Below are 15568 nucleotides of genomic sequence, written 5' to 3'. Positions count from 1 at the left end.
AGACACAGAGAATCCACAAACTTCCTTTGCGGTCATTTTGCCACTGCGTCAAATAACGTAATCGCTCGTACACTGTTTGACATAGATTCCATATTTTGAACTCTGGTGACATGAGTGAGAGTTTCCTAAGCGCAGCCAGTCAGAGGTCATGTGACGGGAAGCCTCATCATTATGGGAAGACGGTTGTAGTCATGCTAAAACAGAGTATTCCTCTAAGAGTTCACATAGAACTGGATGTTACAGGATTTCAAAATGTCCTCACTGTTTTCAGGGACACTCATCCATACCAACGGGACAAAAACATATAGTCATGTTTACTTTGACTTTTACTTTTTGTACGGTTTCTCATGTCACACAGTTGTACGATTTGAATGCACAAACAAGGTCTGTTCTTTTAACTCTCACTTGAACTATTTGTACTTAAAAGTTCAGTTCACCTAAATTACACATGAAAAAAAACGTCACCTGTAGTTCTATGTAGCCATACTTATAGGTTTGGTTTTGCTGTGCCAATTGTTTTCTTTGGAGCTACTTTTTTTTTTTACCAAAGAAATAGTCCCTGTGAATCTGCTTACAGTGTTATGTGGACAATTCAGAGTTTCCTGAGTGTCACATTGCTCTATTTATTTTTTTATTTTCAATGCTGAGCACTACTAACAAAATTCAGTTCACCTCCGTTGTATTGTGGTGACAGCAGAAATCTCAGTGATGGACATCACAAAGCCTGGCCAAATAAAACCCAGACTATCTGTATGGCTAAATAATAGAGAAAATATTATTTTTCGGTCATATTGTGTGCTTTTGGGGAGAAGTTTGCTCTGAGGACTTTCTGCTAGAAAGGGATTTCTCAGTTAAGTTTTGGTTAAAATGAACAGATATGTACCAGAAATGGCTCTCTGGCATTTAGGCAAACTTCTCCCATGTACATATTTAGTGAACTTTCAACTGTTGTGAAATTAAAGCGGCCCAGGAAGCACAAACCAAAGCTATTATACCGTTTAGTAACTTGACTAAAACCATTAACATTTCAATCTGAATTTGATAAGAAGAGGAAACTATAATACTTTAAAGAGATAGTTCAGATTTTTTGAAGTATTTGTTTTATGGGTCATTATCCAGAGTCAGTGTATTACCTACAGTATTACATCAGGTAAGCAATGCACTTCAGTGGATGGGGGTCAGCTACAAAACATATTTAGTTTATTTGCACTTGATATTGAGAGTATTTTCAATGCGTTACCTTTACATTAGACAGTCAGTTCCATTGGGTTAGCAGCTATTGGCTTGTTTCCTATTTCAGCTTTTGTCAAAGTCACCAAACTCCACTGGAAAAAAAAGATCGCACTGAACACAGGAGCTGCTCACAATCAGCTGTTCTCACAATGTTATCATATGAAAGCGGATTTTTTTAAAAAAGCATTTATTGGGGCCGTTCCTGTCTAAATGTGGCCTTAGTTAGTTTATGTTGTCTGACTTTGGCACTTAAAAAGTTAGTTTGGATTCAACAAACAATAACACTAACTAAGTGATGGAGATAGCAGTAGACCAGCCCCTCCTGAGCTAAAATCAACTTTTCTCGATATTTTTGCGATATAACAACTTAATTTTTCCAGATGGAAATCATTGACCTTAAAATGAAGCAGTGAAAATCTTCTAAATTTAGAGTACACTTAAACTGATGTTGATTTTTTTTTTTAGGTGGCTAAAAACATTTAGTTGCTGACCCCATTTACAGCAGTACACTGCTTAGCTTCTGTTGGTACTCCTGTCTGCTTCTCCAAACTGGGCCTGTGCTGACTGATATCTACTGTTTGTAATATACAGTCTATGGATATCTATTCTATACAACCCCACTTAAAAAAAAAATCTGAAGTATCCCTTAAGTCAGAGTGCTGATATTTTATGTGATCTGTTCAATCCGAGGTCCCTTTACATGTGTTTTTTCTAGTCATAACTTCGTTTGAAGTACTGGCTGCAGTAAATGCCTCATAATGCCAACCTTCTTCAAACCCGCACAGTAAAGGGACTGCGCACCAGGCTTACATGATCATTAGATTTTGTTGTCAATGTTTTACCAAGATCAGTTAATAAATGTCACATGGTTTAGATCGTGTGAAGATGTCTTTATCTGTGCATCCTTTAGGTGTATTCTGCCAACACTGAAGTTATTGACAACTGGATGACATATATTGACACAATTGGAATCACAAGACTGAGAGCAGTAAATTAGTCAGCATTCTTGGTTTATGTAACTAGCGTGTGTCAACAAACAGCCCAAAACATGTGTGGGCTAGTTAGTGAGGAAATCCCCTTGTTCACGCATTTGAGTGGGCGTAGGGAAGTGAATTATCTTGGTATATATATGGGAATCCCAAACAGGCAGTTAACAGCAACGAGGTCTCACTGGAGGAGTCAATATGAACCTGTCGTCTGCCATCAAAGGTAATGATACTCAATAATACCAATATCAGTCATTTTCAGTGTATTATGGGAATGGTTGTGAATGTGTGGTATCTCTGTAACAGCTTTTGGATCTCTGTGTGTGCTGCTTGCAGATGCATTACCAGGTACTGTATGTTTTGAGGGCAACAAAGTTTTACTTTGAAGTACTTATTAGTATTTTTGTGCTAATCTATTTTTTTCCTTTAGTTTCCAAGGATTATTCTCCAAAGATCATCGGGCCAGATTGCGTCAAAATAAGAGCTCATCCAGGTAACACTTCCACACTGATGATGAATAAGTGATTTTTAATTGTTTTATTTTTTACATCTCACAGAATATGTTTTGGATATTTTTTTTATGAAACAATATAATTGTCAAAATAATTGTCTATGATGGGTTTTGGTGTATTGTGATTTACAGGTGAGCAGCTGTTTCTTCACTGTGAAGCGCTTACAAACTGCCAAGATGTTGCACTCATCTACTGGCTCGTCAATGACTCTTTCCCTGAAGACACCCCCAGCAATGACAGAATAATAGAATCAGAGGAGTGAGTATTAAGAGTTTTAACTTCAGTGGATATGACCTTAACAAATCATAAAGTTTAGCTATTGAGTGAAACTATCATTACAAAACTTGTTAGGTTCTGCAAATGAAGTTTTGCTGTTAGAAAGCAGGACAAAAATAATGATGGATTTCGCAACCAACCGGCAACTGATCTGTCACAACCGTCTTTGTTTCAGATCATCTTTAGAGGACGGTGCGATCCTGAAGAGGAGTTTGCTGTTGAAGAAAGTCACACCAGAGGACCTGAAATCCACCTTCACCTGTGTCGTGACAAACACTGCTGGGATGAGCAGAAAGAAAGTAACTTTAACAGCAGCTGTAAGTAGCAACTGTAATGGAGGAAGAAAGAGAAAACACAAAATAACACGACAGTAAAAAACTAAATACTCTGAGACATGTTTTACTTGAAAACAATTTTAGTCAGCTCTATCTTTGAATGTACCTTTCTGTGTCATGCTGCTGCTGGGTTGGTTAACTATGCCAAAGAAAAGTTATGTGAAGAAATGTACAAAGCTTGGGGTCCATTTGGTTCCACAATTGTCCTCATTTTACCTTGATGGCTTTCCAACAGTGAGAACAATTTTGCAAAATATGCAGAGAAACTCCCTCTCATCTTCTGGGAGGGAATATGTTAATCCTCTGAAGCCTGAGCGAACAGGTTTAAATTCTTACAAAAACACAAGAAGAAGGCGACTAGCTACTTAAATGGCAAATTTCCTGATATAAATATACAAAAAAAATAAAATAAATAAAACAAGAAAGTACTTAAAGATTAATACAGTTTTCTGTCTTTTTTCTGTAATAATTTGTAAAATAGAATTAAGATAATTATAAAAATTGTTTTCCTTCATTTTTGATACTATATAGTAATCCATAGGTAGTCACCTTTTACTAACAATTTGCTGCTTGTTTGCCAAATTGCTCATTATGTTTTTTTCCCATGTTTTCAAAAGAAATCCCAGGATTCACAGAGTTAAACTCTAATAAAAGGTGTCTAAATGCAGCACAAGAAAACTGATTGATCAAGGTCTTACAAGGTTAAAGCAAACGTAAACTGGAGTTTTATTATCCTCTTCAAATAAAAATTGGATGCAGCATTTATAGGATCATCCTCTTCATGCAAAAAAACCTAAAACATTCAGAGGCAACATTTTGTGGAACTGAATGTACCCTAAATTACTGGATGACTCTAACACACAAAACTACTATGTACTGACTGTAGAATGTATAGAGAACACTGTGACAGATATTTGCTGAGTTTTCTGCTACGCTTGTGTATCCTTCCTGTATCTGTGCTTGCTGACAATAAGCACACATGGGAGAAGTTTGCCTTAAGGGCTTTCTGGTAGAAAGTCCTTTCTAGCATACATAAAATAATGTTTAGTTATTTTTTTACTTTTTCTTCTTTTTTGTTTATTGTTCTATTGAAGTTGAGGGGAATTTGTACAAGCGTTTAGCTTCTTGACCTCTCCTGATACATTTATTTTTTCTGCAGTTTTAAGTCTGTGCAAGTAAAAAAATAATTTAAAAATAAATCAATCAGTTCAACTGAAGCCAAACCATGACTTTTTTTCCTTTACAATGAAATTCCTTTCTGGCAGAAAGCTCTATGGGGTAAATTTCTCACAACAATAAGCCATCTTAAATTTGTATATTTTTAAACCACATGAAAATATATTCCATGAAGAGACAAAGCCAAACTCCATGAGCCGATGGGACCCTCTGGATGTTTCCCAAATGATTTATTTATTTATTAACTTTTTTAAAGTTTCTTTCCCCTGTAGTATCACTGTCAGTACTTTCACAGCATGTATAACTACTAAACATGTATAACTACACCTCTTTAATGTGATTAAGGTATCACAAACCTAAACAATGCAAGCAGCCAAAAAACAATCAGCAAAACGTAAAAGTACAAAATAATTCAGTTTTTAAATATTTTGTATTATACTATTAAATTATGGTGCAATGCGACAGTCACATTCGTCATGGTATTGTGTTAATAGTGTTTATGTGTATGTTAATGTGTTTAAACGATTTAAGACAAAGTCATATCAGGCACAAGCTGGCAGCACAAGCAATAATTAATAATGTCCATCAAAAGCACTGGATGGTATAAAAATAGGAAAAATATAAAATAACTTTCACCTTCTTTAAATTCATACAACCACACATTAACTCACATAATTCATCATTCTGTTTCCACAACTTTTGTACATCTCCAACTTCTAAACCTAAGTAGTGAACTCTAAAGCTCCATTCATGCACGTTGTTTGATTAGGAGCATCGACTGTATATAAAGATGGATGAAGTGCTCCCCACTTACCCCACCGGGCTTAGGAGAGGCAAAAATATCCGAGATACGAGCACTGCCATCTTGCGCTGGTGAAGTCATTTGGAGCCAAAGTCTGCACAGTAGTGATATCCGCAGTGGTGGAGTTCTCGCCAAAACACTTGTGAGTAGCCCCGTTAAATGTGAGTACATAGATTGGCACAGCTCTCGATCATGGCGGAAAATCATCTTTTTGTAGAACTAAATAATTCATTCAAACTAAACTTGTCATAAACGATCACTTCAGCAAATGTAAGGGTGATGAGAGAAATCAAAGAAAAGAAATCATCTTTGGGAAAAATCTATCAGGTGTGTACTTTGAGTTTTTAGTTTGGCCTAACATAGAGGAGCGGGCTTTATGACCTATACTGCAGTCAGTCACCAGGTGGCGATCTAGATTGAAATGTTACACTTTGGCGGAGCTGTCATGTTGTCCATCTTTATATACAGTCTATTATTAGGAGGGAAACATGTCTCCATCAGGACAGCTACATGTCTCAAACAGTTCTTTTCCTATTGGAATTCAGCAGAAGCCTTGACAGCTATTTTGTATTTTAAATGTTTTTAGTGCACTGATCAGTGTGTGAAGTCACATGCCTCTGAGGCTCACACACCCAGCTCTTCCAGGCAGCACTGCAGGTTGCTATTCCTGCCAGGATGCTGATTTTCTCTGATCCTCTTCCGGATGAGGGCAGCGGCATATTCAGTGAACGCTGGCCACTTTACAGAAGATGTGCAGAACGGTTGGAGGAGCTCCAGGTTGGTTTGAAGAGCCATTCCAAACAGGAAACGCAGGAAAATGTCCAGTCTGCCGTCTTCACACAGGAGGCTTCTGTCCACGGCGCTCTTGTATAGCTCCATCCCTTTGTGTGCCTTGAATATCCCCTTGAACTTATCCTTCAGTTGCTGGTCAAAAATGTTCTTCCCCTGGTTTCTGAAGGTGAGAAACACATAGAGGGCAGCGAGGTACTCCTGCATGGTGGGGTGGATGAAGCTGATGACTTTTTCCTTAAACAGCACCATCGGCTTTGTGATGTACTCGATGCACAGGCCGGTGTTGGTCACTGCCTCCACGTCGCTGATCCCGTGCTCTGTCCAGTCTTCCTTTCTGATCCTGAACTGGCCTTGTTCTAGCATAGTGAAGGCCAAATGTCCGAGTTTCATGAGGAAGTCTCTCTCTTCATCTGCGCTCTGATGCGGAGCTCTAAATACACGATGCTGACGAATGAGTGCGAGCAGCAGCTTTGTGTACATGTAGGTGATGCTCCTGGGCAGCCCTGCGTGTGTCCCCTGTTCCCTAAAAATGTGCCGGTGCTCGTCAGCCACCAGTGAGCAAAACAAGGGCAGGTGGCACATGATGCGGAGGGTTTTGGAGGAGTTGATATACGCAATGACTCGAGCTGCTTCATCTGGGTCCTTAAATTTCTTCTTAAAGTACTCGTCTTTTTCAGAGTCGCAGAAACCACGCAAGTCTATCTCGTCGTGAGGCGTGTCCCAGGGAATGCAGTACTTCACATGCGGCCGTGAAAAGATTACGAAGAGCGCGTGGTAAACCAGCCTCGCTCTGAGGAGGTTGACCACGATGATGTTCAGGCTGGTGGTTTTTGTGCGGTCGCTGTAGAGCACAGTGTTTTGAAAGTCAACCTTCCCACTGTACTCATCCAGACTGTCAAAGACAAACATGAGTCTGCCGTCATCGCTTGTATAATCGTCATCCGTCAGTTGCTTGGTTTCCGGGTAGAGTGTTTGTATTATATCCCTCAGTGAGACCTTGGACTCCTCAAACTGTTTGAGCTCCCTGAACGGCAAAGCAAACAAGAAGGACACGTGCTGGTGAGCCCGCTCTTCGACCCAATCGAGGATTAACCTCCTGGCTGCCATAGACTTCCCCGACCCTGCCACGCCTGTGACCAGCATCAGCTTAAAGTGTGAGTGCTCCAGTCTTTCAGCGCTCAAAATATCTCCAGTGGAAAGCAGTTTCCCTTCTTTGCTGTTGCTGTCCAGCTTTGGTATGGTCATGACCTCGTGTTCAATATTTGGGCCATTATTACATGTTGAGGTTATGAAGAGATTAGTGAAAACATCGTCAAGTGGCCTTTTTTCTCCCTGCATGTCCGAATCCTCAGGTGCTTCACTGTACGTCCTCCTCAGAGTCTCCTTTAAATCATGACGTACTTCATCTGAAAAAAAAAAAACAAAGCACATTAATACATGAGATTTTCTCATTTCTTTCAAACAGTGAACTGGGTGGCACTTTGACTTTTATCTCATTTGTCATGTGAATATAAATTATATTATCCATCCCTTTAGTTGAGATTAAACAAAGACACCCTACCGTTAAAATCAAGTTTTTTCCAGGGTTTACAAAATCATATTGAGGACTTTCATGTACTCTTTCAAGCACTATTTTTCATTTCTTTAACTCAAAGCAAACCATTTCAAACATAATTTTTTTTTGATATACATAAATGACGTGATCAGCGTCCACTTTTTACCCTCAAAACTCGTAGGAGCCCTGTTTTTAACCTTGTTAACATGTCCATATACTTTTTTTAATATGCTACAAGATGTATCATGAACAAAACAAGCAGTCAATGCCATGACTGAGTGTTTTTGCCTTGGAGCTGCATTGCACCATGACACCCTTAAACAGCCCTGGATTTTGACATCCAGGGTTTGTTAAGTCACAAACCAAAGGAACCAATCCGGAGTATTGGAGGACAAGTGGACACAATAATTGGGTGCCAATTTGATAGGTAGTGCATTTTTTTGAGGTATTACTATTCTACAAGTATTATAATTTAATGCATTTTTTACCACTAGACCATGGGCCAAAGTTAAAGCATACACTTCTAGGGACTGTTTAACATGAGACAAATTTCCAAAAACAACGCACATCTTCTGCAACTCTCTTGACTTTTATTTCAGCATTATAATACACATAAATAGGTAGTTAATAATGTGAAAGGTGCTATATAAAGTATACTTAAATACTAAAATGTATATTATATGTACATTTAAATTAATTTAAAAAATATACACTTTAAACTTAATGTGCTACATTTGGCTGTCCCTGCTCATCGAGCTTGCAGCATTTCCCATACATTGACTTATTGTGGGCGGCTGCCACAATGAAAAATTGACCGTCTCTTTGTACTCAATTGTAGAGCTGAGTAAAGTTTTCCTCACATATTTAATGTAAAACAGATTAAGAAATTGAAATACAAATGGTCATTTGGGGAAATTAAAAACAAAAACATGAGCCTACTTACTTCTTCTGCACAAACTCTGGAGAAAATCAATCATCCTCGTGAGCCCCATTTCCTCAAGAAGGGTTTTGGTGATCTGCAAAGATACCTCCAGATCGTAACACTCGAGCAACCGGTCCACAAGGTCCACCAGGTCCATGCCTTGGGGAGGAGTGTTGAATGACTGTGGGTAACGCTTCCACAGCATCCCCTTGAATCTCTGAAGGTCCCCCTGAGACAGCTTCCCGAGGATTTGAGAAATAGCCTGATTCCAGAGAAAAGATCAAATTCAATGCTGGCGTTTTCAACTAGAGGATATTTTTTTCTTCATTTTTTTCAAAGGGATGAGACAAAAGAAAACACAGACTAACCTTGAAAGTGAAAGCCACCGTCAGAGAGGGATGCCTGACTGCATTTGGGTCTTTCATTAACTCAGGTGCATCAGGAAGCTGTGAGACCATATCCTCTTTGCTTTTAACCCTGGTGAGGCCACAGAGGAGACAATTAAACATATTTTAGTGTCGGTTTATTACATGATTACACACTAACAGGTGCAAGAGCCATGCCATGGGTGTGTTTCTTACTTGGGGATTCTCTTTTCACAATCGTCACTGTCCAAGGAGTAGCAGCTTGAGTATGAATCTGCTCTGTCCAGCTGGACCCTAAAAGCAGAATGACAGGACGGTTTAAAGTATATTCAATATCTCATTACAGTTTTGAACTATGAAACTATGAAAGTAATATGGTATATTTAAAGGTATATACTACATGTACAGCGGCTTTCTGGGTTTACCTAGATGAATACATAAAGTTGACAGACTAATTAAAGCTCTGTTGAATTCTTTGTCTTGTTCAGGGTTTCTAAAGCTAAAGGCAAAGTAGATTTAAGACTTTTTAAGACTTTTTAAAAATGCTATTTGGAATCAAATTTAAGACCCAAAAAACACATCAACTGACAGCAATTGCTTAAGATTTGAGGCAATTTTTCCTGAATGTTAAGTGTAACATAAAACGGTTTTCTTTACGGCAAAATTATGGTGAAATTCCCAATATTCATTGAATCTGTGCTTTCCTACGTTGTCCAGGGTACATCGACGGTTAGCTAGCATACATTGGACCCTCTGCTCTGAGCATCCTGACCAGAAAAAAAAACATGATTGTTGTTGGTTCCCCTATCCTGATATGGTTTCGTTAATGCAAGAGGCATTTTGGAAATTATTTCTTTAATCTGATCCTAAAACCCTACTTTCATGACTTTGCATATATAAGACTTTTGAAAGATTGATGTCGGACATTTTAAATACCAGTTAAGACCTTATTTTTAGGTTGATGAATTCAATTCCTTGTAGGCTTTTTAAGGATACGTGGAAAGCCTGATTGTGTTTGTACCTCGTGGAGGATTCACTTTGGCCATCCAAGCTGCTCAAGTTCTCCTCACTTGTCATTGATTTGTAGCTCAGAGCTGGAGCAGAGGCCTGGTCCACATAATGCCTGAAAGGAAAAAAGAATGACAGCTTTTTAATTGCTTGTTGGCCACATAAAAAGCAATCACAGGCTTCTCGAGTACACGCCAGATAAGCAGCCCATTTTAACCTGAGAGCTCTTTCTCAGGCCGCACCGAGGCTGTCCAAAGCTGGGGTATTTGAATTGGGAACTGAAGGACTTATGAAGGCTGATGGAAAAGCATGGACTTATTCTATTATCCTTCCTTGACTCTAAATATGCATCTTTTATGAGGTATATGGTGACAATAACACTAGTTTTTTTCCTAATGACGCATCTAATCTTTTGGTGAAAATTGGTGAAGTATGCGTTAACATTTAGCATCAGATGGTCAAAGACAGGATCTGCGAGAACCCTGGACTTCTTTTCCTAAAGAGTATTGTTTTCACTAAATACTAAATACTATTTGTTACCTTTTATTTAGTGAGTTGTCGTGTTTTGTAGAATACTTTGCAATGCTTCTAATTCGCAGTGCAAAGTTACCACACATACCATTAAAATACATTAAAATACAATTTATTATTATTGAAAAATGTGATTAACAATTCCATATGGCTCTTATACGCATTTTTTTTTGACAATGTTTAACTTATTTAGATTAAATTGTGCTCAAATTTGACTGCTTTAAATGTTTTACTTCTACAGCAGTCAACTAATTTAAGTTTAAACTCTATTTTAAACCTCAGGAAAAATTTCTCATTAAGAACATCCCTAGGAAGTAGTATTAAATTTGTACAGTGCCATCAGCTGAATGCAAATGAAATCAGGATACTTTCAGTTATTATTTTTATAACTTAAGATATGTTTCCACTATTCTCCATGTGTGAGGGAGAGGACCCTTAGGGCTTGTAAGTGAAAAATGTCAGTACCAGTGGCTGGCATCCATTGGACTCGGCCCAAGGTCTAAAGAGGGTCTTCTCTCAGGGATGTAGTAAAGGTCGTCATCTTCATTAGACATACTCTCTCCTCTACCAGACGCTGCATCCCCGATAGATGAGCTGCCTGACGGCGTGGCCATCTCTTCCAATACACTGTCGTCCATCATGTTGTAGAAAAGCTCAGCTAACAACTAATGTGATGAGATGTAGTGATCACTTTTTGTTTTCCAGGGTCTCAGTAACCAGTCCATACCTGCAGAAGAGAAAACACAGTACAATGCAATATGTAGTAAACATTCCTTTATTTTGACACTTCTTTCCCTCACTTATCTCCCTTCCTTTCCTCTTCTTTCCTCAACACTGATTGGTCCTTTTTCCACTCTTAGTTCTCTGCTGATTAAGATAGTGTTCACCTGTTCACTCCCTATTTTAACCCTGCACCGCCTTTCTCTCACTCTTTCATGATCATCACTTGGAGCAGCAGAGCTGGTGAGCAGAGTTTCTTTCTCGTGTGTATGACAAGTTTAACTGAGAACATTATTTATCCTTCTTAATAGACATTTGTTTAATTTGCTCTAAGTTCTAATTTTCTTATTTGTTTCTTTCAGAGTCACAACCTTTGTGTTTGCTCCCCTCTTTATGTTGCTATTTGAGTTTTGGAAATAAACCTTTTTGCGGAAAATTAAGATCCATCCGCTCTGACCGATCCATGATAGTACACCTCTCTCTCTGAACCTCCTCCTTAATGCAATATATCAGTCTCAAATTCTGTATTGGGGTGCACAAGAAACTTGAAACCACACCAGATTTTCAGAGCTTTTGTTGGAAGCTTATTCAGCCCGTGTCTGCACTACACTTTGATACTGCATTACTTTGTAAAAAGAGAAATGCATGTAATGTAACAGAAATGTCCATTCAATGTTGGTTTTAATTGAATTATTACATCTTGTTTGAATTAAATGATCGCTGCCAATGAAAACTGATAATGAAATATTGTGATTGATTTGAAATTTGCTATTACAGAATTTTATTTGTGAATGTTTAGTGACACAGTCAATTGAGGTTGATACAGAACAGAAAATAACCTAATAACAAACAATTTTGCCTGTTGATGTATTAACAGGAGTGTAAAGTCTTATTCCAGGGTGCAGACATTAGTTTCTGCTAAATACATGAACATTTATTATGCTAAAAAGAGAAAAGAGGGAGTGAGGAAAATAGGAGTGAATAACAAAAATATAAAATAAATATATGTAAACAGATAAAATATAAAATTGAAATAAAACTATGTAAGTCAAGTAACAAATAATGCAAATAAATAAATAAATAAATAAATAAATAAATAAATAAATAAATAACACACACTTTGGTTTGTAATAAGACCATGAAGTGATAAGTGCCAAACTATTTAAAAAAAAAAAAAAAAAAAAAAATTTTGGGTTGTACAGTCTTTTACACAACACTGGTTTTGTGTTGTTTCCCCGTAGATAATACTCTCCTACAAAAACCTGAACCAAAATTTTATTAAGATATTTGCACTGTAACTATACTCCTGAAAAACTGTACAATTCCTCCATTGCACCTTTTGTGCACACATTTTGTGTCCTTTATATTCTATTTTGACATTTTCTATTTTTAAATTGCTTCTACGTTTTTAATCTTATGCACTATTCTATTTAAGTTCACTATTTTTACTCTCTCCTTTTATGGTACTTGTTCTGCACCAAAAAAAAAAAAAAAAAAAAAAAGTCACAAACCTTGTGTATGTAAATGTACTTGGCAATAAAACCGGATTCTGATTCTGAATCAATTGACTCTAGTGTAAATAAATAAACAAAAACAAAACGACCCAAACATGATCCTAAACCCTCAGCGCCGAGGGTCTCTGCGCAGGAACAGGAGGTAAACGCTGTGTAAAGGGGGACACACTTCGATGCTACACCTGCCTCTCCACATGACATCTGCGCCAATGTGGTCAACGAGATTTAATTATTATGATTTAAGTTCAGCTAACTTGAGGCAGTTTGCTTAAAACTTTGAATATGGTAATAAAGTTACGATGACAGACCACAAACTGTGACAGACTGACTCACCGCAGCGGCTCAACCCGTGAATAAAGCGAGTGAGTTTGACGCACGATTATAACATCGATTTCATAATTCCAATTATAAACGCACTGGTAATTACATAAAGGTATTATTACAACATGTATTACTAATTTCTAGTTTGTAATGAAAACGCGTTAACTTACCCTTATTTCAGGAAGTCTAATTTTCTTCTTCTTTCTCGTGCTATCGCGTGAGAAGCGAAACATCACGCAGCAGACTCTGCCATCTACCGGCCGGAGGTGAGAACAGCAGGCAGCCTGCTCAAACATGAGACAGCTTTTCTACTAAAGGAAGAAAGACCACCAGTGGCTAAAGATAGTGGCGTTATAAGGCCTGGGCGTCCAAGGCTTCAGCTCCGAAGGTTTTAGAAATTGCTCCGAGTCTAAATTGAAAGAATAGGCCGTATTAGAAAAAAAGAAAAATAAAAAAGCCCTGGATTTAATGTCGTTTCATGCATGCATTACAGCCCTCAATATGTTTTTGATCAAAAACACAAATGTCATTTTTCTGTAATTCAAGCATTTTGTGGTCGTATGCATAAAGTGTATCACTTTATGTTGCAGCTGATACAATTGGGGTTTATTTTATATGCTTTATATACAGCTGGGTATTTTAATCTTTAGTTATACATCAGTTTTTTACGTCATCTTTTGTATTAAAATTTCAAAGTAACTAAAACATAAGTGTGGTATAGCAACAAAAAAGTTTCCCCTTGTGATGTACAGGAATAAAAGTATGTATACAAAAGGGAAACACTCAAGAACAAGCTCCTTAAAATTCTCCCACTTTGAATGATAGCTGTTGCAAAGTAATATTTTTAACATTACAAATCATAATTTATCTGATATATATATATATATATACTTTTAAAAACAGTATTACAAACATTAAAAGCATCAAAATAAAACTTGCTCATAGGAAAAAAAATCCTAGAGCAGGATCCTGCCTGTGGACTCCCTTACAGAGTTCTGGGCTAAGCCCCATATCATAGAAATGCCCCTGACTGTGGAAGTAGGTTAAAGTCGCTGCGGAGTACCTCACAGACCACACAATAAGATTTAAATATACTATCAAGAGTTAAAATATATTCATGCAGAAAGGATCCTTACATAATAGTTTTATTTTGTATTATACAATTGTTCAGTGGTATTATTATTAATTTAATTAAATACTGTTGAGTAGTTTAATCTGTAACAAGGAATCATATTTTCTCATATTTTTTTAATGGAAAATCTTAGTCTGTAATGACTAGCTGACAAATAAAGAAAAGGTAAGCCTAATTAATTGTTCTTACCACTGAAAAATAGCCATTCTTGTTGAGTTTAAAAAAAGTGCTTATTTTATTTTGTGAAATATGTCTGAACCAATGGAGCTCGCATGAAAAAGTACCCCTCAGTTTATCAGTCTAAAAAGTTAATTACTGTGCCTGAGGCTAATGATGAGCAAGGTCTGAGTGCCTCACTATGCAGCAAACAAAACCTGCATGCAGCATCAAGGAAGCATCAATTTACTGCATAAAACATTACCAAAACAAAATCGAAATCATTGATGGTACCTGCTTTTCCTTCTGCAACAAGTAAAAATGTCTGCTGTGAAAAAAGCCGAAAATAACAGTGCAAATGTTGTTTGCACCTTCTGTTCATCTTAGGTTTTTTAGAAAACGTTGCCATAACACACTTGTCAGAGCATATCAATTACAGTAGCATTTCTCAGCCAGATGATTTACTGTGCGTTTAGCTAATAATAATAATAATAATAATATGAATGAACAGTAATTTACTTTTTGAATGATTTTCAAATTGGAACAAGATGAACACTCAGTACATAATGTGTTCAAAAAATAAAAATAAAATAAAATAAAATCAGGGTGCACAGCTGGGACCATTTCGGCTTAATTAAAGCAGTTGAATAGCTAACAGGGCTTTAGCATTGCGCTCCTATATTGTTGTTTGGCTCGCAGTGAAAAGTTTAAAGCTCTTGTGTGTAGGTTAAGTTGCGTGTAGCTGTGATTTTGGCTTCATATTGCAACCGAGTGAAACTTCTCCTGTGTGTCCAGCCTGTAGGAACTAGCTGCCATGAAAGAAAGAAAGAAGCTGACGTACCCTGGAGTCAGCAGCCTCAGGCAGAGATAAGGAGCAGGCTACATGGGTCTGGTAAGTTTACTCCACACTACCAGATTTGTGTCATTTTAGATTTTGTGGTTTTCAGCTTCAGCTGACACTGACTCAAGTAACCACTTGAACCCCAACAAAACGCTGGAAAGCCTACACCTTATTTTGTTGGGTGAAGTCAGGTAAAGTGGGACACTTTGTGTGGGATTAGCCAACCAAGAAAACCACTGAGAACTCTGCAGATAACCTAAAGTGCAACCTTAAAAATTTGGTTTTGTTCTTTGCTATATTTTTATTAGGAAAACGCGTTAAGTCAAATAATTAAGAAACTTTGAATGTTAAAACCGACCTCACTCTGATGACATGTTCAGGCAAAGTGGGA

The 15568-nt window shown here is 37.5% G+C and overlaps 2 protein-coding genes and 1 long non-coding RNA gene across 7 annotated transcripts; 2 read left to right on the top strand and 1 right to left on the bottom strand.

Annotated features, from left to right (window-relative positions):
• The first annotated feature begins 65 nt into the window (after positions 1-65).
• LOC121952640 (interleukin-1 receptor accessory protein-like) lies at positions 66-4559 on the top strand. Of its 4 annotated transcripts, XM_042499436.2 has the most exons (5): positions 66-2442; positions 2526-2567; positions 2650-2712; positions 2863-2989; positions 3183-4559. In XM_042499436.2, exons 1-5 carry the CDS (start codon positions 2418-2420, stop codon positions 3379-3381), a joined length of 456 nt encoding a protein of 151 aa, XP_042355370.1. In that variant the 5' UTR covers positions 66-2417; the 3' UTR covers positions 3382-4559. The 4 variants fall into 4 exon arrangements, with proteins under 4 accessions (XP_042355370.1, XP_042355371.1, XP_087945049.1 ...); XM_042499437.2 differs by lacking the exon at positions 2526-2567; XM_088088923.1 differs by having other exon boundaries at positions 2526-2712.
• Positions 4560-4731: 172 nt separating this feature from the next.
• nlrc3l1 (NLR family, CARD domain containing 3-like 1) lies at positions 4732-13316 on the bottom strand. Of its 2 annotated transcripts, none has more exons than XM_042499433.2 (7): positions 13219-13316; positions 10959-11220; positions 9976-10077; positions 9171-9248; positions 8958-9066; positions 8611-8851; positions 4732-7518 (listed from the first exon to the last, which is right to left on the bottom strand). In XM_042499433.2, exons 2-7 carry the CDS (start codon positions 11132-11134, stop codon positions 5945-5947), a joined length of 2280 nt encoding a protein of 759 aa, XP_042355367.2. In that variant the 5' UTR covers positions 11135-11220; positions 13219-13316; the 3' UTR covers positions 4732-5944. The 2 variants fall into 2 exon arrangements, with proteins under 2 accessions (XP_042355367.2, XP_087945047.1); XM_088088921.1 differs by lacking the exon at positions 13219-13316 and adding an exon at positions 13061-13202.
• On the top strand, positions 12857-15167 carry LOC148187337 (uncharacterized). Its single transcript, XR_015779013.1, has 3 exons — positions 12857-13089; positions 13274-13314; positions 15132-15167. It is a non-coding gene; the product is annotated as an uncharacterized LOC148187337 (long non-coding RNA).
• Positions 15168-15568: the final 401 nt, after the last annotated feature.

The sequence above is a fragment of the Plectropomus leopardus genome, chromosome 15, assembly GCF_026936395.1.
Source record: "Plectropomus leopardus strain MGB_pleo_1.0 chromosome 15, ASM2693639v1, whole genome shotgun sequence".
NCBI classification, from domain to species: Eukaryota; Metazoa; Chordata; class Actinopteri; order Perciformes; family Serranidae; genus Plectropomus; species Plectropomus leopardus.
The sequence above is the reverse complement of the archived record's forward strand: the minus strand, read 5'-3'. Positions and strand labels throughout refer to the sequence as shown.

Bases quoted from the DNA above. Each gene is read 5' to 3' on its own strand.
- LOC121952640 (XM_088088923.1), top strand. From the start codon at position 2,556: ATGCATTACCAGGTACTGTATGTTTTGAGGGCAACAAAGTTTTACTTT. The intron at 2,713-2,862 runs GTAACACTTCCA...TGTGATTTACAG, and splicing joins CAAAATAAGAGCTCATCCAG to GTGAGCAGCTGTTTCTTCAC. The intron at 2,990-3,182 runs GTGAGTATTAAG...TCTTTGTTTCAG, and splicing joins AGAATAATAGAATCAGAGGA to ATCATCTTTAGAGGACGGTG.
- nlrc3l1 (XM_042499433.2), bottom strand. From the start codon at position 11,134: ATGATGGACGACAGTGTATTGGAAGAGATGGCCACGCCGTCAGGCAGC. The intron at 10,078-10,958 runs GTACTGACATTT...TTTTCCTTTCAG, and splicing joins CCAATGGATGCCAGCCACTG to GCATTATGTGGACCAGGCCT. The intron at 9,067-9,170 runs GTAAGAAACACA...TGGCCTCACCAG, and splicing joins TGTGAAAAGAGAATCCCCAA to GGTTAAAAGCAAAGAGGATA.